The 27,210-nt window shown below is 41.6% G+C and overlaps 1 protein-coding gene across 4 annotated transcripts in view; it reads left to right on the top strand.

The window, feature by feature from the left end:
• The first annotated feature begins 512 nt into the window (after positions 1 to 512).
• mtmr3 (myotubularin related protein 3) overlaps positions 513 to 27,210 on the top strand; it is a 63,983-nt gene continuing 37,285 nt past the window's right edge. For all 4 annotated transcript variants that reach the window (XR_004560921.1, XR_004560922.1, XM_034171266.1 and 1 more), the window contains exons 1-4: positions 513 to 650; positions 15,805 to 15,880; positions 16,222 to 16,286; positions 22,844 to 22,933. Coding sequence is in view for 2 of the 4 variants with exons in the window: in XM_034171266.1 (XP_034027157.1) it covers positions 16,284 to 16,286; positions 22,844 to 22,933 (93 nt within the window). In the remaining 2 variants the exon portion in view is untranslated. The remainder of the gene's footprint in view (positions 651 to 15,804; positions 15,881 to 16,221; positions 16,287 to 22,843; positions 22,934 to 27,210) is intronic.

Here is a 27,210-nt window from a genome sequence, read left to right as displayed (position 1 = left end):
ATTCACATATAAAAGAAATAGCATGATGAATGAATGCATATCATGTCACACACACACACACACACACACACACACACACATATATATATATATATATATATATATATATATATATATATATATATATATTCAATTGGATACATATGCATACATGCAGCAGGGGGTGGAGGGCACGTGGTTAGTGCGCTTGGTTTCAGTGCGGAAGGCTCCCGGGTTCCTACGCCACATTTCTCCGGGGTAAAACTTGTGCCAATTCAACATGCAGACCCACCTCGGAAAAAGGAAATACAACGCAATTGTACGTCGTTGGCTTTTTACAGTGTTTTTTTTAACAGGTTACATTGACCCCCAGCCTCAGTGTTTATTGTTTACATGATAGTACCACGTGGTGTATCTCAGCCCCGCCTCCTTCAGCGGCTCTGATAGAACGGGGTGACGTCACGGCCGCTCGTAGCTCGCTGCGCCGGAGAATTTGGCGGCGATGGCGACGAAGACTCGGCGCTGCTGCTGCTGCTGCTGCTGCTGCACGGGGACGCAGTAAAGCTGGACTCGGTTCGGATATGACTCACGTCTGTCTCATCGAGCCTTGCCTGCTGCCTGCTCTTTGCACAGCTCTTCGGATGAATCTTCGGCGGCTAACTTGTTTAGTGGTGAGTCCGCCGGTCGTGTTTTGACGGAGGCCTCGGCTTCGGGTTCCGCCCTCCATCTCATAACAACAAAAACAGCAACAGAGCCGCGTAGCTGTTAGCGGCTAACGCGGCTGTACGCTAACGCTGCCGTTCGCAGTGTAAACAAACACGAAACTAACGGCACTGCTTCATTTAGTCTTAGCGAAAGAGGAGCACATGCACAGTGCACTTAAAGTCAGCTAGCTACGAGTTTTCCATTGATGTTAGTAGTTAGCAACATGTTAGCTTAACTCACCTTAACCCTGAAGTTAAATCGTTTCCGAACTTTCGTGTTCTGGAAAATTAAATTGAGTAGCCGCTGACAGTGCCAAAATTACGAGAAAAAAAAACCTAACCTGGGCGTGCACAGTTTCCAATTAAATATTAAAAGGAAGTTTATTTTGTGCTTTGTGGAAGATTGGGAATGGTTTTCCTGTCCAAACGCGGGTACACAACACATTTCTAATATCAAGAGAGAATGTTTTATTATTATGTTACTTATTTATTTACTTATTTATAGTATTTGATAAGCAAAAGAAAGACGCCATAGAAATGACAATTTATTTATTCAGGGGGCAACAAGGTGCAACGGAGGTCGCCCCCCCCCCCATAGTAAAAGTTACAATAAAAATTTCCTTCATGATCTAAACCTCAAGCAGCTTCCGTGTTTATTTTATTTAAACCCCCCCCCCCCCCCCCCCCCCCACACACACACACACACACATACACACATACATTTATTTAAGTACTTTAATTATTTTTAAGCAAAATGGGGACTGATGATAACGAAACGGGTAAAACGTAGTGAAATGGAGCAAACTACCTCCAACTATGATTCAGTTAAGTACTTTATTTATTATTATTTTTATTAATTAATTAAGTTATTAATTTTTTTGCAGGGGTGGTGGCCAAGTAGTTAATGCTCTTGGTTTCAGTGTAGAAGGTTTCCGGTTTAAATCCCACACCTGCCACATTTCTCCATGTATGTGGAGTTACGTCAGGAAGGGCATCCGGTGTAAAATTTGTGCCAATTCAACATGCAGATCCTCCTTGGATTTGCTGTGGCGACCCCCGAGTGCAAAAACAAGGGAGCAGCTGAAGGGACTTTATTTATTTATTTTTAGCAAAATGGGGACTGATAATAACAAAATGGGGGTAAAATGTTACGAAATACACCAGACTGACCCATTGACTGAAGTTTCATCTCTTGAACGCCAGATGGTGCACCTGCCCCTACTATATGTACTAGGTGCATCTCACATAAAATCAAAAGCCAAACAATGACATAAAAGTACTTATTTGGAGTCAGTCTGGTTCACTTGGCTCCATTTCGTTACATTTTACCCCAATTTCATAATTATCAGTCCCCATTTTGTCCCATTTCGCTCAATTTTGAATTTCATTATGGCCGTGCCAAAGAGTAAGCTGTGCAAGGTCCTGTGTGCAATGACACGCAGTGTTTGCGAATAGGTAGATTTGTGTAGATTTGTGTGTTTCTCCATTTAAATAATAATATAATAAAAACAAGAAAACATGCCTTTTAAACCCACCAGCTCGTTGTGGGATTTAAATGAGTCACTCCATTAACCCTGATATAAAAATTTACAAAATAAATAAAATTCACAACCCATATAAACAACTTTTTCAGTGCCAGAAAATGTCTACATTTAGTAGTAATTGTGTTAGGTTTTTTTTTTTTTTTTTTTTAGTCCCCCCCTGTTAGGTCAGTCCACCACTTTCTAGTGGTCTGAAAACATGTCACATGTTCTGCTAATGCCCCAGTCACACGGCAACGGCTGTAGCTGGATGAAGGATAAAAAGTCACAAATCGCTGAGAGAAGGTGGACGAAAAATCCTGCACCTTGAGGTTGTCGGCAGTATTCGTTCAAATTTTTCAACAGTTTAAAAATTCTGATGAAGCGCCAGCTGCATGAACGAAGCTGAACGAAGGTTAAACAATGCCTCCGAAAGTCAACGAAAGTTCTGATATCTTGTTTAATTTGGGCTTCGTTGTCCTTCGTTAGTGCCATGTGACCGAGGCTTAAGTAACAGTTTAAACACAACAGTATTCCAAAGTAGTGACAAGAAAAAACGTTTACAGCTAAATGTTATACGAGGTCTATTAGAAAAGTATCCGACCTTATTATTTTTTTCAAAAACCATATGGATTTGAATCACGTGTGATTACATCAGACATGCTTGAACCCTCGTGGGCATGCAAGAGTTTTTTCACGCCTGTCAGTTACGTCATTCGCTTGTGGGCAGTCTTTGAGTTAGGAGTGGCCCACCCTCGCATCGATTTTTTTTTTCATTGTTTAGGAATGGCTCAGAGACTGCTGCTTTGTTTGATCAAATTTTTTTCAAAACTGTAAGGCACAACTGAGTGGACACCATTCGATAAATTCAGCTGGTTTTCGGTAAAAATTTTAACGGCTGATGAGAGATTTTGGTCTGGTAGTGTCGCCGTAAGGACGGCCCACGGTGCCTGACGGCGATCTGTGCTTCGAGGCAGCAGCGTCTCGCCGTTTCAAGTTGAAAACTTCCACATTTCAGGCTCTTTTGACCCAGTAAGTCATCAGAGAACAGAGAACTTTCAGAAGAAGTCGGCATGAGGAGTTTATTCGGACATTCCATTGTTAATGGACATTTTGTAATGAAAGAACGTGCGGGCAGAGTCGCATGTTGGGCTGGACCCAACCGCGGGGGGTCGCGACAGGAAAAACACCTCCGTTGGAAACCTTAAGGGGCAAGTTGGAACATGCCCAAGCTGTTAAACAATTTCTCAGTTACTGACTTGTTGAAAGCCATCAAAAGCCGCCTGAATTTTACAAATGGTTTTCAACACGGAGGTGTTTTTCCTGTCGCGGCGCACACAGATTTGCCGAGTCGTCACGGAAACGACTCGGCGAATTTGCGCGTACGTCTTTCATTACAAAATGTCCTTAAACAGTGGAATGTCCGCATAAAGTCCTCATGCCGGCCTCTTCTGAATCTTCTCTGTTCTCACATGACGTCCTGGGTGAATTAAGCCTTAAATTAGGATGTTTTCAGGTCGAAACAGGCCGCTGACGGTGCCTGGAAGTGCTGCACGACGTCCCGCTGCGTGGGAAGTCCTTACAGCGACAGAAACACCCCATAATCTCTCATCAGCCGTTAAACTTTTCACTGAAAACCAGCTTAATTTCTCGAATAGTGTCCACTCGGTTATTCCTCACAGGTCCAGAAAAAATTTCGATAAAGCAACGCGCGCCGTCTCGAGCAGCGTGTGAAACAAAGGAATTCAGCCGAGAGGGCGGGACCACATCTCACTCAAGGCCTGCCCACAGGGAAATGACGTCACTGACGCGTGAAAAAACTCACGCATGCGCACGAGGGTTCAAGCATGATTGTTGTAATCGCACGTCATTCAAATCCATATAGTAAAAAAAAAATAAAAGGGTCGGTTTATTATCTAATAGACCTTGTATATGTAATTTGCTTAGTAACAAGTTTGACTAACTACTTGTCAGTGGTATGTTGATGCTATCAGTCATGAGACCATTGTTAGCATCAGTGCACTTGAAACTTGACTGGCTGCAGCCTATCCCAGCAGTCATAGGGTGTGAGGCAGGGTTCACCCTGGACAAGATGCCATTCTATCACAGGGCCACATATAGACAGACAAACACATTCACACACCTACGGTCACGTTAGATCCAACAACACAAAAAATAAAAATCTGTTAACGTTGAGGGAAAAGTGTCCATCGTGTCTTTCCTGCGCAGGTATCAGTGCAGTAACCAAGCTGGCCAGCAATCTCCACAGCTCTGTAAAACAACAAGTTATTCCAACTACGCTGGCTTGCAAAAGTATATACCAAAGTGGCTGATTACTTATGCAACCCATCATCTTGGCTTTTGTATTTTTAAGAAATTGATATAAACTTGTAGAGATTTGCTTTCAGTTTGCGTCTAAGGAAGATCATTTTAGACATTTTTATATTGAGACACTTGATTTACTTTTTGTGTTTGAAATGCCATAAACAAATTAAAATCCGTGAAATACCAAGGGGCTGAATACTTTTGCAAGCCGCTGTATTTCTGAGCATGTTGTGAACAAGGTCACTGACCTTAATGAACTCTGATTAGTAGGTAGGATGAATGTCTTTATCCAGAAAGGGTTGTGAAATCTAATTGTTCTTCTCACTAGACAATGTGGACAACCTCAGCTCTTTTTTTTAAAGTAATTAAGTTTTCTCGAGGCCAAAATATAGCCATTGGGTTTTGTGAAGGCCTTACATCCACCTGTCTGTACTCAGCACAAGTCCAGTCCTATTACTGCCAGTCTTCAAATTCATAGGGAACATTCTTGGGACACAGACCTTGGACAAGTTCAAATATGGCTAACCTTGACCTATTCTGAGGGGTCAAAAGGTCACATTCTGTTTCCTATTTTTATGCTCATACGGTCGAGGGCATTTTAGCATTACATTATATTTTAATATATAAAGTTATGAACTCTTTCATACTTTTCAGGGTTTTGTTTAGGCAATTTTTTTAATTCACTGATACTATTCATGTCGCAGTTTAATCCAATTACATATTTTAAAGTATTCAGTAAAACATTAGACACATTGTTCTCATTCAATACTACAGAAAAAAGTTCCTTATTTTCATTACTCGTTAAGTTATTGTTAATGGGCGTCATTATTATTGGCACAATAATTAGCTTGTGCTGATATTATTTCGTAGCCTGTAATTCTAAGATGGACGTCAATTTATGACTATTTAAAATACTGAGCATTGCTGTCAAAACATGACTTGCTATAATTCTTTAATTGGTAAATCAAACTTTGTAAAATAATTTGTCAAACTCTACATTTTTCAGTTATTGCAGTTGAATATTGAATAATCTTAAATATAACTTGGATACTTTTGCTGGTGTGCATGTGTTAGGTCTACCATTGGGGTCAGATGTATATTATTTACTGGATTGTTACAACGTGTGTAACTAAATAGACAGGCTGCTGCATTTCACAAAAATTTTAAAAACCTTCTTCTCATGAGAGTCAAATGAAATTTGCGAGCATTGAGAACTCTTCAGATTTCATATTGACAAATGTTATGCAAGGAAGAACAATATCATTCTTAAGTTGCTGTCACCAAACCCGCCGACATGGGACAAGTCACAATAGCAAGGACAAGTGGATCTGTCATTCTACTTGTCCTATAGCACATGTCCCTGAAAATGCTTAATGTCTATGCAGGGTTCTCCCCAGAAATTTTTAGTATAGCGGTGCTGTTGGGAACTGTCACCGCGCGCAACGCTTCCACTCATTGCCCTGTCCGTCCCTGTGCCATGAAGCACAAAGACAATGAAAATCTTTTAGTACTGTTTCTGGTCTGATTCTGTGCTGCATTGTTGATTAGTTAAATTAATCTAAAATGTTTGTGTTTTGTTGACACACTGTATGTAACAAATGTGCAATAAACTTATTTGAAAGAAAAAATAATGTACAGAAAGACACTTTAAAATGTGTGAGATTCCAGACTTTTTTCCCCTTTTCCCCTGCATAGTTTCTATTTGAAAAGTTTGAATTCCCAAGTCACATTATCACCAGGCTGGGAGCATTCACTTCAAAGTGTGAAAATCTTACCTTGTCCTTGTGATTCAGATTTTGACACTTCTCTATATTGTCAAAAAATAAAAATAGAAAAACAAAAGGTCCAGCTTTCCTCCCCGAGTCAGCAGGTGCATCTCTGGAAAATGTCTAATTACTCTGCATCTGTTGGCATTTCTCAGTGTGTGATGTACATTTTAGGAAAAGCAGAAACATCAGGCGGCCACAGTGAAGAAACGAGCACTGCTTCATCCGATAACAAAACTTGTGAGCTTTCATTTGAAAGTAAAGATTCGGATTTACAGAGGCTGTACAGAGAGACAGGAGGTGACACACTTCACCCAAAAACTCTTAATTTTTTTCAATCTGTCGGATTTTGAATTCTAACGTGTGGTGACGCTGCCGTTTGTGTCACTGGACACTATTTTAGTCCCGCCGTGAGCGTGCATGCGGAGTGTCTCCATGAAGCTGTTTTGTACCGGCTGGACACGCAGGTGGATTTTTTTTACATTGGGAACAAGTCAGAATACGTTATTTTCAGGAGATAATGGACTTTCTATCTAACCATAAGAGAACTTTGTGAGGAGCTCCACAACACCGGCTGGTGATTGTGCGATCCGTGCGTGCGGACTCCTTTGGTGGAGCGGACTTTGGAAATCACAAGTGGATGACTGACTGGCTTTATTTTTATTTTGAGTGTCTGTCTTGACGTGAGACTGTTCTGTAACGGAGCAGCGCGCAAGTTTTTTCACAGTGGAAAGCGGCTGTTTTTACCGTGACTGCATCAAAATTAACCAGTTATCACTTAAAAAAACGAGTCATCATAACACCACATCACACTCATATAAACTTTGTAATTAATCTGTGGTTCTGTTTTTAACGTTAGCAGCATTCAAGTGCGTGACTTCCTCTAAGAAATGCAGTCGGAAACACTCGGAAATGTTCTGATTTCAGTGCAACATGTCATTTAAAACATAGAATGGACTGCATTTATATAGCACTTTTCCATCTGCATCAGACGCTCAAAGCGCTTTACAATTATGCCTCACATTCACCCCGATGTCAGGGTGCTGCCATACAAGGCGCTCACTACACACCAGGAGCAATAGGGGATTAAAGGCCTTTTCCAGTCAGGTGAGGATTTGAACCCATGATCTTCTGGACTCAAGCCCAACACCTTAACCACTAGACCATCACCTCCCCCACACAGCTATCCAGCACCAAAATATCAAAGTGTGTCTCGGTACCTGAAGAATTTCAAACTCCGTTCTGCCGTTTTCATCATAAAAGCCTCCCTGTTCACTGTCACAGAGGCTGCAATATCGTTCTTAGCCTCTGATCTGATCGATTCCACAGCAGACACCGTTGATTGAGTCAGCTGTGCACCTGCCTCCGTGACGTCTGGCGCCGGCGTGCCTCTTTCCCAGATGGCCCGGCAATCGCTGCGCCCCCGCCAAGACAAAACAAAAAATGCAGAGATCTGTCTTTGTGTAAGGCTTGTTTTGTCATGGTTTGTGTCATCTGGATGTAAAGAGGATAAAATAAAGAATTGTGGTTTTGCGTGACATTAGATTCCCACCAAGTCTCCCACTAAAACATCATGAGATGACACTACACTATAGCGGCGCTAGATGGCACTATGACGGCACGGCGCCGTTGTTCCATTGTCTGGGGAGAACCCTGTCTATGCCTGCTGCAGGTTTAAAGCACTGTTACTAAACCACAAGTGAGCATTGTTTTATGTGCAGATGATATTGATTGATGCACATCACTCACAGAAGCATTAGTACTACTTCTAGTGTCCTGGTTTGTCACTTTAAATCAAAGATATTCAGAGTTTGTTTGAAAAATGTGGTATAGTTTTGTCTCTAGAATTTCAGAAAATTGATGTCGGTGTTAAACGAGCAATACAGTGCTAGTTCTGTTCAAAACAGCCAACCTGTTGGGGATACTTCAGTATACAGTTTCACAAATCGTTGTAAAGGTCAGCTACTCCTGCAAAAACTGATATTTGATCTCTGTGAGTGAATGAGCAGTTCAGGACTACACACACACAGCTTTTCTGGAAGGTTTTAGGTACTGCTGGGCTGAAGAGAGACAGAATGCCACAAGACTGCGCAGGATAGTTGTTGAGACTGTAGTGAAGCAGGCGTGCGTGGTCATTATCTCAGTGACGGGGGAGTTGAGCTCTCTGCTGGTGCTACTTGATAAAGCCTATCTGCCACACACATGGCTCTGTTTACCCGCTGTGGCTGGAGCTGAGTCTGGCTCACACAGTCACACAGGAAAGGCTAAGCCCGTTACAGCCTTAACGTTACTCTGATCCTGTGACGAGCCGCTGTGCAATCATTCAGTTACCACTTAGTCCATCAACAGAATCATAATCTCTAACTATTTTAATAATCAGTTATTTAATGCATTTCTTTTTTTAATCAAATCAAATCAGTTTTATTTATATAGCGCCAAATCACAACAGTTGCCCCAAGGCGCTTTATATTGCAAGGCAAAAGCCATACAATAATTACAGAACAACCCCAACGGTCACAACGACCCCCTATGAGCAAGCACTTAGTGACAGTGGGAAGGAAAAACTCCCTTTTAACAGGAAGAAACCTCCAGCAGAACCAGGCTCAGGGAGGGGCAGTCTTCTGCTGGGACTGGTTGGGGCTGAGGGGAGAGAATCAGGAAAAAGACATGCTGTGGAGGGGAGCAGAGATCAATCACTAATGATTAAATGCAGAATGGTGCATACAGAGCAAAAAGAGAAAGAAACACTCTGCCTCCCATTCTACTCTTAAAAACCCTAGGAACTACAAGTAAGCCTGCAGTCTGAGTGCGAAGCGCTCTATTGATGTGATATGGTACTATGAGGTCCCTAAGATAAGATGGGACCTGATTATTCAAAACCCTATAAGTAAGAAGAAGAATTTTAAATTCTATTCTAGAATCATTAGGAAGCCAATGAAGAGAAGCCAATATGGGTGAGATGTGCTCTCTCCTTCTAGTCCCTGTCAGTACTCTAGCTGCAGCATTTTGAATTAACTGAAGGCTTTTCAGGGAACTTTTAGGACAACCTGATAATAATGAATTACAATAGTCCAGCCTAGAGGAAATAAATGCATGAATTAGTTTTTCAGCATCACTCTGAGACAAGACCTTTCTGATTTTAGAGATATTGCGTAAATGCAAAAAAGCAGTCCTACATATTTGTTTAATATGCGCTTTGAATGACATATCCTGATCAAAAATGACTCCAAGATTTCTCACAGTATTACTAGAGGTCAGGGTAATGCCATCCAGAGTAAGGATCTGGTTAGACACCATGTTTCTAAGATTTGTGGGGCCAAGTACAATAACTTCAGTTTTATCTGAGTTTAAAAGCAGGAAATTAGAGGTCATCCATGTCTTTATGTCTGTAAGACAATCCTGTAATTTAGCTAATTGGTGTGTCCCCTCTGGCTTCATGGATAGATAAAGTTGGGTATCATCTGTGTAACAATGAAAATTTAAGCAATGCTGTCTAATAATACTGCCTAAGGGAATCTATTAGATAAATATGATTCAAACCACCGCAGCGCAGTGCCTTTAATACCTACGGCATGCTCTAATCTCTGTAATAAAATTTTATGGTCAGCAGTATCAAAAGCAGCACTGAGGTCTAACAGAACAAGCACAGAGATGAGTCCACTGTCTGAGGCCATAAGAAGATCATTTGTAACCTTCACTAATGCTGTTTCTATACTATGATGAATTCTAAACCCTGACTGAATCTCTTCAAATAGACCATTCCTCTGCAGATGATCAGTTAGCTGTTTTACAACTACCCTTTCAAGAATTTTTGAGAGAAAAGGAAGGTTGGAGATTGGCCTATAATTAGCTAAGATAGCTGGGTCAAGTGATGGCTTTTTAAGTAATGGTTTAATGACTGCCACCTTAAAAGCCTGTGGTACATAGCCAACTAATAAAGATAGATTGATCATATTTAAGATCGAAGCATTAATTAATGGTAGGGCTTCCTTGAGCAGCCTGGTAGGAATGGGGTCTAATAGACATGTTGATGGTTTGGAGGAAGTAACTAATGAAAATAACTCAGACAGAACAATCGGAGAGAAAGAGTCTAACCAAATACCGGCATCACTGAAAGCAGCCAAAGAGAACGATATGTCTTTGGGATGGTTATGAGTAGAAACCTGGGGTTGTTCTTATTTTCTTCAATTAGTGATGAGTAGGAAGATGTCCTAGCTTTATGGAGGGCTTTTTTTATAGAGCAACAGACTTTTTCCAGGATTTTTATAACAGCATAACGGACCGTTATGCTGTTTTAAAAAAAAATTTACACTGCAGTTGGGCTGTTACATTGTTTTTGAGGGTGTGTAATGGGAAATTGATCATTTATCTACGTTGATTGTGGACCCGCTGCTTATGATGTGGAAGCAGCGCATCTGCAATTCATCAACCTATATCAAAGCACTTTAAAGATGTCAGTTGTGACTCACCTTTTCTGCTGATTAAAGTCTCTAAACGGGTCTCTTTTTCTGTGAGAATCGTCCACTGCTTCACACAGGTTTTATTCCTTCGTCATTAGCGTGCCTTTTTTTTGTGGGGCAGGCGACGACACAGTTCTCTGCTGTGGCCTGGAACATTAATATCTCCTTCTCTGGCTCCTAAACTAAAGCTACTGTCCCTCATGATAATAAGAATCATAATACTAATAACCTCTGCTCTGTGTTTGTGTGTGTTACGGGATTTGCTGCGGCTCTCTCTGTCGAGTAAAGTTGGAAAGACGGATCATTCCGCAATCAATAACTTCAAAGTGAATTGCCATTTTAAATCAAATGACACCTCTTTCCAGACGTTGTAAAACAGACAGCGTACTACACCGACCTGTTTTTTCCCAAAATGAGACGTCCTCTGTTCCGTCGGGGAGAACTTATCTCAACGCTGCCCTAGTCTGAGCACAGACATGCTGCGGCGCTCCAGGCGTGAGTATTGTAGGAGAGAACGGGACCAAAGTAACATTTTACATTTATATCCCTCTGAAACACTATTGCCTGCATTTTGAGGGCCAAATTTTGTTAAGCAAAGCCATAGTTTTTTTTTTTTGTTTTTTTTTTTTATCTTTGTTGCAGTCTTACTTTAAAGCCAAAAGAAAAAGGCATCAGGGCAAAACATGGGAAAGTGTAGTGTGTCACTGCACAGGAACTAATTTATACACAGCAGTTTACTATAGAAAATCCTTACAATTTTTTTTTGAACTTCAAGATTAATTTCTGATTACTCTACATTTTGAAGTTTAAAAAAACACCAAAGAAGGCCCTTTATAACGTCATAAAGCAAAAGTTTCAGCGAAGTTGAAGCCTAAACATCCCCATACCCCCGGCTTCTTAAGGTGATTTTTCCATCCCGTTACGCTGAGAAAAAAATCCTGTTGAGAACCCTGCATGTGGTGTGCATGTGCTTGCACACAAGCGGGATGGTGCTTGTGTGTGCGTGTACTTCCTCAGTGCAGCGAAAAAAAATTAAGTCAGAAATTAGTCCAGGTTTTCATTCTAACTTCCTCCTTAACAGCTCTTAATGCCTCCAGACAGCTTACAGCGCATGGATTTGTTGTTGTGTGTGTGTGTGTGCGTGCGTGTGCGCGCACAGTGCAATGGTACCAAACGTATGGAACCAAATTTGCACAATACATGGAGCCAAATTGCAATCTAAATGCAATGCAACACAAATGGGACAAATACTCCATGTCACGTGACATACAAAGCACCAATCAAATGACTACGATCCACTCAGTCATTATATAAAATACTAATAATGCTTGAATATATTTTCCAGTTATTGTTGAACAACAGTAAACCTGAAACTGTTTTGAGAAATTCTTGGTTTTAGTAGTTTAAAGTGTTTATCACAAAGAACAGGCTGGCTTAAAACTGCTTGCTGGTTTTTTTTTTTTTGTTTGTTTGTTTGTTTGTTTTTTAACTGGTTATAAAAGAATCTGAACTCATGGCAGAATTTATCTTTAGTGTTCTTTTGTGTTTTCTTTCAGGCTATCTTTAATTTGGATGTATTGGCTGGATCCGACTGGTTTTAGTCTGTTCTGCACAAAGAATAGGCTGCTTTAAAGATTTTAAGGCCCTTCATAAAGGTTTCAAACCAGATATTAGAGCTGCAATGAATAATCACCAACTGTCTTAATAGTCGATTATTTTTGGGTAATTTAAGAAAAATAACATTCTCTGATTTCTTAAATGTGAATATTTTTGTTTCATTATTAATTTCTTTGCTCTTCTCAGACACTAAACTGAATATGGATGGGTTCTGGATTACATAAGACATTTGAGGACATCATCTTGGGGTTTTGGTGTCACTGATCGATATTTTACACCATTTTTTGACATTGTATGGACCACACAACTAATTGATTAATCAAGGAAATAATTGGGAGATTAATCGAATTATGAAAATAATCATTAGTTGCAGCTTGACCAGAAAATGAGCTTTATTATGTTAGTTGTAAACATCACTACACTCATGATAAACCTGATTTCAAGTGCGACTCAAAAATCAGCTGAATGTCTTTTGGATTTTGGACTATTGTGTGGCGAAGATGCGTAATTTATCGACACCTTTTTTTTGGTGCTGAGGTTGTTTTTTTTTTTTTTCTTCTTCTTCTTCCTTTTTTGTTGACATTTTATATAACAAATGAATTGCTCAAATAATTGAGAGTTTATTGTTTTATATTTTATACTATAACATCTAAGTCCTATCACCTTGTTAAAGGACATGTCCCACCAAAATCATTAATGATTTAGATTTAGGCTGTTATTGACCACCCGATGATCCCCTGGGGTTACTTTGTGCACTTCTGTGACTGGCTTCAAAGTATATGGCAATCGCAGCAAACGGCTACAGAGACTTCCAAAGACAAAGTACTCGTGAGTACTCGGGTGTTTCCAACAAGTGACGTAGCAATTAGAAGTGTCCCAGCGTGCGCTTCAATGGAATGTAGCTGTTCATGGTTCTCACCAGCATTATAACAGCGGAACAGCCCATTACGCTGTTATCAAGGGCGTGTAACGGGCCAGCTTTCCCGCTAGATGTTTAAATTTATAATACTCTGAAACACTATTGCCTGCATTTTGAGTGCTAAATTGTGTGAAGTAAAGCCATAGTTTTTTTTTTTCTTATCTTTGTTACAGCCTTACTTTATAGCCAAAAAACAAGGCATCTTGGCCAAAACACAGAACAGTGTGGAAGTGTAACTGAATTAGCTGAATTGTTGCTGAAAATGTGTGCTAAAAAGTTAGCCGCGTCACTGTCCCGAGGCTGGGAAACGCCACCTCAGAGGGCAGCTGAGTATGACAGTGAACAGAGGTTCTGTCTACTGAAAGGGAAAAAGTCTCCATTAAAATCCTGTGTGTTAGCTGATAATATATTTATTTTACAGCTGAAAGGCTTCGTGGCAGCATGAAAACAGCGCGAGAAAGACAAAGGGAGATAGGGAGAGAGAAAGCGAGAGAGACAGACAGGGAGAGAGACAGACAGGCAGGCAGAGAGATGGAGAGAGACAGACAGACAGGCAGAGAGAGGGAGAGAGACAGACAGACAGACAGGCAGAGAGAGGGAGAGAGACAGAGGACTTAATTTTTAATCTGCAACATTTGCTTTGACAGTGTAAACATATGTCTCCCATATCAATGAAGTGCCATTGAAATTGAAAATTGAGAAAGACAGACAGACACAGTGCTGTCTTTTCTCTTTGTCTATAAAAATAAGGCTATAAAAGTCTATAAAAAAATAAAAGTGCTTAATTCTCTCACTAAAACATCAAATCTAGGCTTTCATCTTAGGTTCACCTTCTGGCAAATTGTAGCTGAACTTTCAGGTCTCCTTTTTAAGAAAATCCTCACATAAAATCAGCAATAATGATAATAATAATATTAAAGTGGACAGAGCTCTTGGTATCGGATCGGAAAAGTATTGGTGTCGGCAGATATCCAAATTCAGGTATCGGGATCAGATTGGAAGTGAAAAATTGTGGATTGGTGCATCCCTAGCTGAGAACCCTGCTGTTAACGTTAAGAACTGAAGCACAGATTAATTCCGCAGTTGACATAAGTGTGATGTCGTGTCATGATGACTCATTTTTAAGTGAAAACTGTTCATTTTGATGTAGTCGCCATAAAAGCTGCAGCTCCAAGAAGGTTTCTGTGCAACTGCACGGCCATGAGTCATAAACGTAGCCCGTTAATAACAGACTCTGCTCCAGGCTCAGCTTTGTGCACTTATGAGTGTTGTTATCAATAAAATCTAAAAAAAAAAAAAAAAAAAATACATCTGCTGAAAGGGGGAAAACGTTGTGGTGACATTCATGTTCGCGGCGGCGGGAGCTAAGAGGAGCAACGAGCAGCACACATACACACAGCAAGCTTCACAGTGTGCGCGTACACAGTCCAGCTCCAAATTCACACTCTCTCAAAGTAAAAAAGAAAAGAAAAAAAATGCTTGCCACAAATCACAAAAGGGGTAAAATCCTGAACATGCCAGACTCACCATGTAATAGATTTATTTCCAAATGTAAACTCCAATGATCAAAGAAGCACGCGTGAGTGCACGATTGCTGGCTGCAGCTCCGCCTTTAGTTCTCTTACGATTGTGGCACATTAAACAGTGTTCCATTAACTCCTGGAAATAATGTATTCTGACTTTCCAATGTAACAAATCCATCTCTTTGTCCAGGAACTCTGTTAAAAACAGTGTCATGGGGATTTCCCATGTCCATTGCACAGCTTCAGTAAACCAGCATCCACACAAAGAGCATGTCACCACGACACTCTGAAAATATTAAGAGTTTCAGGGTGAAGTGCGTCATCTCCTGTGTAAATCCGAGCCATCACTTTCAAACGAAAGCTCAGAAGCTTAATTTTTGGATGGAGCAGGTTTGTTTCCCCACTGTCACTCATCAGGATGTTTCTGCTCATTCTGAAATGTACATCACACATTGAAAAATGCAGAGAATTGCTGAGTGAGACATTTTCTGGAAATGCACCTGCTAACGCTCAGAGTGAGAGGAATAAAATAGATCAGCAATCATTAATTATTAGCACATTTGTGTGGAGAGACTTACAATCAGGAGTACTTTTATGTTGTCTTTCTAACTGGGACGCTAAAAAGTGTGCGACATGTCCTTTAAGTACAGAAGTTGAAAATACAGTACGTACTTTATATTTGACATTTGGATGTGTTTTAATCTAAAAATGTGTAAAAAAAAAAAAAAAAAAAAAAAAAAAAAAAAAAAAAAAAAATTTGACTGAAGTAGACTGTTGGCTAAAGTCTTCTAGGCTGTTTCTGTGTCAGAGCTGAGTTTATCTGAGTAATATCTGTGGTCTCTCATGGAAGCCATTCTTGGCACCAGTACTACTGTATTTTCCAGGAATGTCTGATGTACTTCGAGCATGTCTGGAGAAGTCTGCTGCTTGCATAATATCTACACTTGTAGGTGAAGGCGTTTCTGTTCCACATCTGATTTTATTTCTGCAGGTTCCCATCTCTGACTTGTGAGAATTTCTGAACAGAATCATCAGGACAGCTCATCATCCGTTACTGATTAGAAAGAGTAAGTCTTGATGTCATGTTACACTTTTAGTTTTCTGTTGCTTGTGGGAAAGTAGCTTCTTTACTACATTAAGCAGTCTGAAAATAAGCTGTGATAAAGGTCTTTTTTTTCCAGCCACACCTTGGCTGAGGTTCTGTTTAATTTCCTTTATGGTATCAATAAAATTTATCTTGTCGTATTTTATATTGCACTGGTCTCTTATTAAACTTTACAGTTGTGACTTTTCAACACAACACTTGTGGACTCCTGATTGGTTATAATTAGTTCATTTATCTCAGAAATTCCATTCATCGTCATCGTGTTTTCTTAGTACTTACACCATTTGTCTTCTTCTCGTCTAGTCTGCTCCAGGAAGAGAAGTCGAAGTTTCTTGTTGGGTGACCCACACTCCTTCACAGGGGTCATGGTAAAGTATTTCTGCGTCCGTGCATTTAAAAAGTACAGTAGACACCGGGAGTGCATGTTGACTGGTGATTTTGGCAGCAGTTGCTGCGGTGCACGTGTCGCCGTCACCTGGGTGCAGTCTGCAGAATGGGAAACTCTGTATTGATTTTCTTTCTCCTTTTTCACGTTCAGTCAGCTCTGTTTACCATACGGCAGACAGTTACGTCAACTGCAGCAGTGTCACAGTCCGACCAACGCTGCCGTCCGAGCAGGGCAGCTTTCACTTTTGACTGCAGGACTTTGAGTGGAATTGCTACATTAGTGCAGCAGATAACAGAATATTTGCAGAGGAATCCTTTAAATCTGGTTGCAAGCACCAAAGTTTGATTGTGTATACCTTTTGGTACATTCGGATTTTAGAAACGTAACATTAGCCATTTGAATTTTCAATAGGGGGCCAAGTAGGGGTCAATTGAAGAACTGCATAGAGGTAAAAAATGTTCCAGTTATGTTGAAATCTAGTATATCGCATTATGTGTCTGATCACAAAGATTCCAAAAAGGTATAGTTTGGACTGTCTGACTGAATGTTCTGGAGTTATGGGGTAAAAACAGCAAGCATGGCGACAAAGGTCACTTTCAGTTTGTACAGGGGTCAAAAGTTAAAGTTGCTCTAATTATGATAAAACATGATGCAAATTATTGGTTGAGTTAGTAGGATTTTAAAAAGGAATAGTTTGAACCATGTGTCATGTTATCATGTTACAGGGTAACATATGTCACATGTCCACGATGTCCATTGAATCCAATGGATGTCGACATTGTTTGACCTTTACTTTGGAGACCAAACATTCAACACAGTCAGAACTATTCCATTTGTTAATCCTATTAGTTCAACCAGTAATTTCCATCATGTTTTGCCAAAACTGGAGCAACTTTAACTTTTGACCCCTGTACAAATGGAAAATGACCTTTGTCACCTTTCTTGCTGTTTTTACCCCATAACTCCAGAACATTCAGTTATAGATAGTCCAAACTATTTGTAATCTTTGTGATCAAACACATAATGTGGTATAGCTTTCAATATGATTGGAACATTTTTTTTTTTTTTTTACCTCTATGCAGTTCTTCAATTGACCCCTACTTGGCAGCCATTTGAATTTTCAATAGGGGAACGTTATTTTTTTCTACAACATGTACCAAAAGGTATACACAGTAAAATTTTGGTGCTTGTAACCGGATTTGAACAATTCTTACAGTTATCTGCTGTACTACATCATGACATAATTACTCAGACAGTTGCATTTCCTGGGGGTTTTTGTGTGAGTTCTATTTCATTCCTCCTGACCGCCAGAGGGCGGTGCTTTAGCACCTGGATAACTACATGTGTGCAGCACAGAGGTCGAGAATATATACCAACAAAGTCACACCATTGAATGTGACCTGGGTGACGTCACTGGTTGTCTTTATATACCAGACGCACCCAGCGCTTGCTTCTTTTCTACATTCTTGCATTCTTAGAGGTTGAGAACGCATTTAGCTGCGATTGCCGCTCTCGCTTGTAGCCTTGCAACCCACCTTCGGTTGGAGCTACGTGCACTGCACACGTCCTCCAGAGGCTGCGAGACATGGCTTCACCGTTTTTTGTATTCTTTGACGCCTGTCGTGAGTACACCTTCCTAAACACCGGGTGCGCACTTTTGCCGCTGCCCTGCTGGGTATTTTCCTCTGTGCACATTAGCTGTGTTGTTTCGATGAAAGCTGGCTATTTGTTTAGTTGTGTCACTAACCCTGTTAACTACGTGGTAGTGTGTGTATCAGTATAGTGTACTGTGTTGGGCTTGCCGTGAGTGTTTTACACTCCTTGAAGTACTTCGTCTGCAATGCTGCCATTTGCTAAGTTTAACAGCTCCGCTAGCAGCTAGTGTTGTCGTCGTTGCTCTAAGTGACTTAGCACTTGGGCTGTGAGTTTTTCGGCTGTGTGCATCGTGTTATTACTGTGGCTGTGAGTGTTTCACGCTCCGGGCCTTGTATTAGCTTTTACACTGTGAGTGTTTCACGCTCCGTGCCTCGTGCCGAGTCTGCGGCTGTGAGTGCTTCACGCTCCGTGCCTCATGTCGAGTCTGCGGCTGTGAGTGCTTCACGCTCCATGCCTCGTGTCAAGTCGACGGCTGTGAGTGCTTCACGCTCCGTACCTCGTGTTACTATTTACACTGCGTGTGATTCACGCTTTGTCTTTCCATTTGTAACCATCAGGGCTTGCGTTAGCCATCTGCACGCAGTCCACAATGTTGACAGGGCCTTTGTTGCATGGCTGTAGTACCTGTTTTGCTCCCTTGAGCCCAGATGATGGACATATGTTTTGCCCCTCCTGTCTTGGGATTGGACACCTGAGGGAAGCCCTGACTGCCTTAATTGTGCCAGCATGCCACTGGCAGAGAGATCTGCTAGACTTGCGGCATTGGAAAGTGGAATATCTAGTGCGACTTTGGCTTCCAGCCCCAGGAAGGAACCAAAGCGCCGTAAACACCCACATGCAGGAGCCCCTTCTGCTAAGAAGGTTACTCATGACCATGCTTTGGCTGAAAAGGTCGAAACGTTGACTTCCGAGTTTGCTCAGATTAAGTCCTTGCTTCTGAATCTACAGCCTAGGGATGCAGTGACAGTTCCTGTTGTCCCTAATGAGGCTGATCAGAACAATGTAGTTACTCAGCAGGAGGAAGATGTCGTGTCTGTTGCTGCAACTGATTCCTTGTACATGACAAGTGATATAAACTGTGTGGAGGATGAGGATGAGAGGGGTCTTTCTCCAAGCCATTCATTAGTGGGCTCTCATACCTCTGAGGCAGAGTCCATGCCGCAAACCGGACCTGGACTATCCTTTGTCAAGCAAGCTGTTCAGTTGGCTTTATCCAGGCTTGGGGTCGACAATCCCCCTGCGGAAACCACCGCTTCAAGTGCCTTTTTCAAAGTCACTCAGAAGCCTGAGTTCAACGTTCCAGTTTCACAACCATATGTCGTGGAGCTCCACCGATGTTGGGCGGACCCCAAATCATTGACCCATCTATCGCAGGACTGCAGAGCCCTTAGCTCTATATGTGATTCAGCGCAGTATGGTCTGAACCGTATGCCCGCCGTTGACAGCATTATTGCGAACCTGGTTGTGGCTCCAGCTGATGCTGCTCGGCCGGATGCCCGCTGCCCACGTCCTCAGTGTAGGGTCACTGATGACCTCCTCACCAAAAGCTATGACATAGCTGCTCGCATCAGTCGTCTAGGCAACTCACTGTCCCATTTAGCCCTTGCCCTCTCAAAGTCTTTGAGGGAGGCAGAGGTTGATGATGCTACGCAAAGTCTTAGTGATGCCTCACTCCAAACCTTTGCTTATATGTCCAGAGAGCTTGGCAGACTGATGTCAACCCTTACCATCACTATACATCAGGTGTGGCTTGCGCAGTCCCCCCTATCCGCATCCTGCAGAGGCACACTCCGTTCGCTGCCGGTTCTTCCAGGCCAAGTATTTGGACCTGCGGCCCAACAAACTTTGGAGCGTGCTGTTGAGGCTAGTAAATCTCGGCAACAGTTTGTTGACCTACACCGGTCTTCCAGACCTCAGCCAGTCAGACGTGCTACAGCTTTTCACTCTACATCCAGGCTTCCGCCGACTCCCAGAGCTGCACGTGCTTTTGCAGTTGAGGGCCAGCTCTCCCAGCAGCCTGCCTTTCGTGAGCCTACGGGCAGACCCCCGAGAACTGAACGGTTTCGCAGAGCTTCCAGTAATCGCGCCCAGAGGTCCTCAGGGGTGCGAGGCAGAGGTGGCCGGGTCTGACTGCCAATATTTGGCCCCCAGCCGTTTTCACGAAATCAACTCAGCCACTGGGAGGCTCAAGTTCAAGACCCATGGATCATTTCAACCTTGTTCGAAGGTTACAGAATTCAGTTCAGATGTCGTCCTCCAAAGTTCAGTGGGGTGAGGATGACTGTTGTTTCCAACTCGGTGCAGTCTGCTGCCCTACAATGGGAGATTTTGGAACTCCTGGAGAAGGGGGCCACAGAGCCAGTTCACAGTTCAGACCAGCTCAGGGGGTTCTATTCAATTTACTTCCTTGTTCCAAAGAAGGATGGCGGCTTTCGTCCTATCCTCGATCTCCGACGTCTGAATCGTTATATCAAAGTGCTGCAGTTTCACATGCTCCGCACAGTAGACATCCTTCAAACTATCACACCAGGAGACTGGTTCACAAGTGTCGACTTAAAAGACGCCTATTTCCATGTGCCAGTGGTGCCTCATCACAGGCAGTTTCTCCGCTTTGCTTTCGAAGGTCAGGCATACCAGTTCAGGGTGCTTCCTTTCGGCCTCTCTCTTGCCCCTCGTACATTTACCAGATGTATGGCTGCAGCACTAGCCCCACTGCAAGCTCTTGGATTAAGAATCCTACCCTACTTAGACGATTGGCTTGTCTGCGCTCCGACTCAGGAGCAGGCGCACAATGACACTTATTTTAAGAGGTCGAAAGATCACATTCTATTTCCTATTTTTATACTCATACGACCGAGGGTGCTTTAGCATTGTTATATTTCTACTTTATTTTAAGTCATTACCCCAAATGTAAGTTCAGACTTTGATTCTTCACTCACTGGTTATAGTAAAGTCTTCAGGGTGTGTCCTCCACCACCTTTTTTTTTTAACTGGTAACTCTTTGACACCTTGGTTGCTGTGATATGGAATATTTGCAGAATTAAAAATGTCTGCATAAAGTAATACTTCCTCTGATGTAATCAAAAACAAATTAATCAAAATTTGGCAGTAAAAATCTCTCATGCCCAACTTTCAATGTAGCTTGCATACTTTTTTTTTTTGCATTGTTTGCTTGCAGAAAATGTTTTGAAGTTTCACTCCAGAGAATTTCTAATGGCCTGTGCAAGGGGAGTGACATTGAACTGGTGACTCAAGATGGTTTTCATGGTCATGTATTTTCAAAACAACGAGATGTTTGGATTGTCACTGCACCCAGTACAAGCTGGCATAGTATCTTGCATCTTATCTTAATGGGTTGAACTATAACCCATTTTTCCTTGTTCTTTTAAAAGCAGGCTTTGGGAGCACACCATGCATGTCATGGCTCTTAAACCCATTTGTTTTGTTGTCTTTGTGTACATGCAGATGGAATTGTTCTTCTGCAGGCACACTTCACAGATGATTATAGGTCGCTGTAACTATGAAGCAGCTGCTACAAATGCAAATGTTCAGTCCTCCAAAATTCTAATGTTGGGTATGCTGCACATCAAAATGAGCTGATAGGATGAAACACATTCATTTCATTTCATTTTCATTTATTTATATAGCGCCAAATCACAACAAAGTTGCCTCAAGGCGCTTCACACAAGTAAGGTCTAACCTTACCAACCCCAAGAGCAAGCACACATGTGACTGTTGTAAGGAAAAACTCCCTCTGATGATTTGAGGAAGAAACCTTAAGCAGACCAGACTCAAAGGGGCGACCCTCTGCTTGGACCATGCTACTGACACAATTGACAAAAATGAATGTACAGGAAATTTTGGGTGTCCATGCTGGTGCACAGGACGGGAAGGCTTGCAGAAAAAGACACCACCCTTCTGGATGCAGCCGCACCTCAAACAGAGAGGAAAAAACAGAATCGGGCATCAGAAAAACAACAAATAAGTATAATTTGTCAACATTAAGCAGCAAAAAAAAAACAAAAACTGAAGAAATACTAGGTGATCGCCGGCCACTAGCCCTAAGCTTCACTAAAAGACCCAGGCTTTAGATAAAGTTGAGGCCGCGGCTCGCTCCAATTACTAATAAAATGAATTAAGAGTAAAAAGCGTAAAATAAAACTGTACCAGTATGCTAGCCATATGAAAGGGAAAATAAGTGTGTCTTAAGTCTGGACTTGAAAGTCTCCACAGAATCTGACTGTTTTATTGATGCAGGGAGATCATTCCACAGAACAGGGGCATGATAAGAGAAAGCTCTGTGACCCGCAGACTTCTTATTCACCTTAGGGACACAAAGTAGTCCTGCACCCTGAGGACGTAAAGCCCGGGCCGGTACGTAAGGTTTAATTAGGTCAGCTAGGTAGGAGGGTGCCACGAATGTCAACATTCGTGACAGCAATATCACGTGTGAGAACCAAATCCAGAGTATTTCCACTAATGTGCGTCAAGTCCCGAATGCATTGCCAAAATCTTAATGCATCCACAATTCCCATAAATGATTTGCAGAGGGGATCAGAAGGCTTATTTATATGAACATTAAAGTCACCAATAATCACAGTGTTATCTGCACTAGTTGACAAGTTAGAGATGAACTCACCAAATTCATCTAGAAATTCTTGCTGGGCTTTATATTTGGTGCATTTATACAGTAGCAACAGTGTTATTAAAATCAGCTTCCCACAGATATATACAGGTGAATTACTGGAGTGGCTGACCAGATTATTACTCTCCTCTGTCTGTCTGCCAGTTTTTGAAGATATCTGCAACTGTTATGTAGATGTGGTTGATAAATATGTTACTTTAAGAAGGTGGTGTTGTTAACAGGAGCTTTCTCTGCAGGAGGAGGACGGGCAGAAGAGCTTGGAGTGTATCCAAGCCAATCAGATCTTCCCCAAAAAGTCTCCTGTCCTGGAGGAGGAGAACATGCAGGTGAGGATGTTACCACTGCCATCACACCTGCAAAACCTCATTCAGCTGATGGTCATGAGCAGGCATAATCAGTTAGATAAGCTGTATACAGCATGTGACTTCAGGTTAAGGAGTGGCTCCGTTACTCCAAAGTGCACAGTGATAAATGGTAAATGAACTGCATTTATATAGCGCTTTTCCATCTGCATCAGATGCTCAAAGCACTTTATAAATAATGTCTCACATTCACCCCGATGTGAGGCTGCTGCCATACAAGATGCTCACTACACACCAGTAGCAACTAGGAGATTTAATCCCTTACCTGCCCCCTCATTTTGGCTTGTCAGTATCTTACAAGTGAAAAGTGATGGGATATACAGGCTTAGAAGATGTTAAGGACCTTGCCCAAGGGCCCTTAGTGCTTTTCCAGTCAGGTTGGGATTTGAACTGAGGATCTTCTGGTCTCAAGCCCAACGCCTTAACCACTAGACCATCACCTCCCCCAGTCACAAAGGTTGGCAGTTATTAGCGGAATTTGCTCAGTTTACTGAAAATAAAAGCAAGCACATTTTGTTGAGGAATTTTAAAGATCTTTTTTGTGTTTGTTGGTGACCCTCGTCTCATCATACAGCTGTATGATGAGTGCAGAGATTGCAACACCTACGTCTTGCCAGGGATCTCGTTAGGGCCATGACACGCTTAAAAAGGTGCATTAGGTCCCTCAATGGAAACATTCACTGTTGCATCATTAAAGTCTATTTAAAACTCTGTTTTCAATGTGGTGACCAGGATAGTGGCCAGTTTTGCCTTCATTTCATTCACAAAATATAAAAGCGCAGATGGGTGGAGTTTCTGTGAAGGACCACGCAGCTCCACTTTGATTAGCTGTACACGCGTGCTTGTGCGTCAAGTCGTTTTTAAAGCTCAATTCAATTTTATTAATTTCTATAACGCCTTCACACAACACAGATTCACAACAGAACAAAATGAATTCTAATCAAAAAAAGGCAAAATAAAAAGCTAAAACATAAAAGAATAAACTCCACCGAGTCTGACTGCCTTATAGTCACAGGGAGATTGTTCCACAGAGCAGGGGCACAGTAAGAGAAAGCTCTATACCCCACAGACCTTTTATCACCCTAGGAACACACAAAAGTCCTGCACCTTGCGAATGCAAGGCCCGAGCCGGTACGTAGGGCTTAACCTGGTCAGCCAGGTGGGGAGGTGCCAGTCCGTGAACAGTTTTATAGACCAGCAACAGAACCCTAAAATCCAGTCTGGCAGAAACAGGAAGCCATTGAAGGGATGCCAAAATGGATGTAATGTGGTCAAACTTTCTGCTTTCTGCAGCAGCATTTTGCACCAGTTGAAGACTCCTAATGCTGGACTGCGGCAAACCAGAAAACAGAGCATTGCTCATTAACAGAGATGCTTAGTTATTACAAGTAAAACTATGTAAATAAGTTCCTTTGAACACATCACAGAGTTCTGTGTTTCTTAAAATATTGAGTAAAAAAAAAAAATGCACCTGCGCTGGTTGGGGGGTGGATGTTGGAGTTCTGTAGAACCTCTCTAGGAAATGGAGCATCATGGTGAACCTGCAGGGAGGAGGCTCACGAAAGAAACCACCAAGATGTTCATGATGACTCTGAAGCAGTTACAAGCGTCACTGGCTGTGATTGCAAATACAAACAACGTTTGATTTGTAGATAAAGAAAAGTTGATTAATCACTGAAGGCCATTTAAGCTTCTCCAGTCCACCGGCCACCCACACGCATTCATACAAAATAAAAGACTGTTTTACAGCTTCATAATGAAAGCAATTGTTAAAAAGAAGACATGACATCTGGGCTCATGGCACCCACACGGGAGACTCCAGCCCAGATTTCACTGTGTGATGTTGCTTTGGAACAGAATAAACTATAATCAGCTTGTTTTTCAGTCCCGAGGACATGACCAAACTGCTGCAGTGTCAGGCAGTTTGGGGAGGTACTTGTTGTCGTGACACAGTCAACAGTCTGCTAATAAACAGGGTGCTAATTCTGCCGCCAGGGTCCGGATGCATCTTTGTAAGTCCCACATGACTAACGGGGAGCAAAAATAAAATGTGGGACATGGAATGAAAGATTATGCAAACCTTTTTTTTGGCGAGGTTTTGGTACATTGGGAAGCGGGGTCCGTGAGTAATGACTGCATGGTCCTGTTTGCATACCTTCATTGTTTCTGATCTCAGTGACTCTGAAAAGTGTTTTTTATAATTTTTGTTGTTTTTTTATTCATTTGAAGCAGAGTTGTAGTCTTACACACTTCTCTGCAGCTTCTCTCCCCCTGCCATCCCCTCATTACCCCATCCCCGTAGAGACGGTGCCTGCTCCCAGACCACCAATAACCAGCAAAAATCTATTTAAGCATAAAAATTCAAAAAGAAAAAATAATATAGCACCTTCAACTGCACCACAGACTAAAACAGTTAAATGTGGTCTATTAAACATTAGGTCTCTCTCTTCTAAGTCCCTGTTAGTAAATGATATAATAATTGATCAACATATTGATTTATTCTGCCTTACAGAAACCTGGTTACAGCAGGATGAATATGTTAGTTTAAATGAGTCAACACCCCCGAGTCACACTAACTGCCAGAATGCTCGTAGCACGGGCCTAGGCGGAGGATTAGCAGCAATCTTCCATTCCAGCTTATTAATTAATCAAAAACCCAGACAGAGCTTTAATTCATTTGAAAGCTTGACTCTTAGTCTTGTCCATCCAAATTGGAAGTCCCAAAAAACAGTTTTATTTGTTGTTATCTATCGTCCACCTGGTCATTACTGTGAGTTTCTCTGTGAATTTTCAGACCTTTTGTCTGACTTAGTGCTTAGCTCAGATAAGATAATTATAGTGGGCGATTTTAACATCCACACAGATGCTGAGAATGACAGCCTCAACACTGCATTTAATCTATTATTAGACTCAGTTGGCTTTGCTCAAAATGTAAATGAGTCCACCCACCACTTTAATCATATCTTAGATCTTGTTCTGACTTATGGTATGGAAATTGAAGACTTAACAGTATTCCCTGAAAACTCCCTTCTGTCTGATCATTTCTTAATAACATTTACATTTACTCTGATGGACTACCCAGCAGTGGGGAATAAGTTTCATTACACTAGAAGTCTTTCAGAAAGCACTGTAACTAGGTTTAAGGATATGATTCCTTCTTTATGTTCTCTAATGCCATATACCAACACAGTGCAGAGTAGCTACCTAAACTCTGTAAGTGAGATAGAGTATCTCGTCAATAGTTTTACATCCTCATTGAAGACAACTTTGGATGCTGTAGCTCCTCTGAAAAAGAGAGCTTTAAATCAGAAGTGCCTGACTCTGTGGTATAACTCACAAACTCGCAGCTTAAAGCAGATAACCCGTAAGTTGGAGAGGAAATGGCGTCTCACTAATTTAGAAGATCTTCACTTAGCCTGGAAAAAGAGTCTGTTGCTCTATAAAAAAAAGCCCTCCGTAAAGCTAGGACATCTTTCTACTCATCACTAATTGAAGAAAATAAGAACAACCCCAGGTTTCTTTTCAGCACTGTAGCCAGGCTGACAAAGAGTCAGAGCTCTATTGAGCCGAGTATTCCTTTAACTTTAACTAGGAATGACTTCATGACTTTCTTTGCTAATAAAATTTTAACTATTAGAGAAAAAATTACTCATAACCATCCCAAAGACGTATCGTTATCTTTGGCTGCTTTCAGTGATGCCGGTATTTGGTTAGACTCTTTCTCTCAGATTGTTCTGAGTTATTTTCATTAGTTACTTCACTCAAACCATCAACATGTCTATTGGACACCATTCCTACCAGGCTGCTCAAGGAAGCCCTACCATTATTTAATGCTTCGATCTTAAATATGATCAATCTGTCTTTATTAGTTGGCTATGTACCACAGGCTTTTAAGGTGGCAGTAATTAAACCATTCCTTAAAAGCCATCACTTGACCCAGCTATCTTAGCTAATTATAGGCCAATCTCCAACCTTCCTTTTCTCTCAAAAATTCTTGAAAGGGTAGTTGTAAAACAGCTAACTGATCATCTGCAGAGGAATGGTCTATTTGAAGAGTTTCAGTCAGGTTTTAGAATTCATCATAGTACAGAAACAGCATTAGTGAAGGTTACAAATGATCTTCTTATGGCCTCAGATGGTGGACTCATCTCTGTGCTTGTTCTGTTAGACCTCAGTGCTGCTTTTGATACTGTTGACCATAAAATTTTATTACAGAGATTACAGCATACCATAGGTATTAA

Source organism: Thalassophryne amazonica, chromosome 5, assembly GCF_902500255.1.
Source record: "Thalassophryne amazonica chromosome 5, fThaAma1.1, whole genome shotgun sequence".
Taxonomy (NCBI): domain Eukaryota; kingdom Metazoa; phylum Chordata; class Actinopteri; order Batrachoidiformes; family Batrachoididae; genus Thalassophryne; species Thalassophryne amazonica.
Note: the sequence above shows the minus strand (reverse complement) of the source record. Positions and strands in the feature narration are given on the sequence as shown.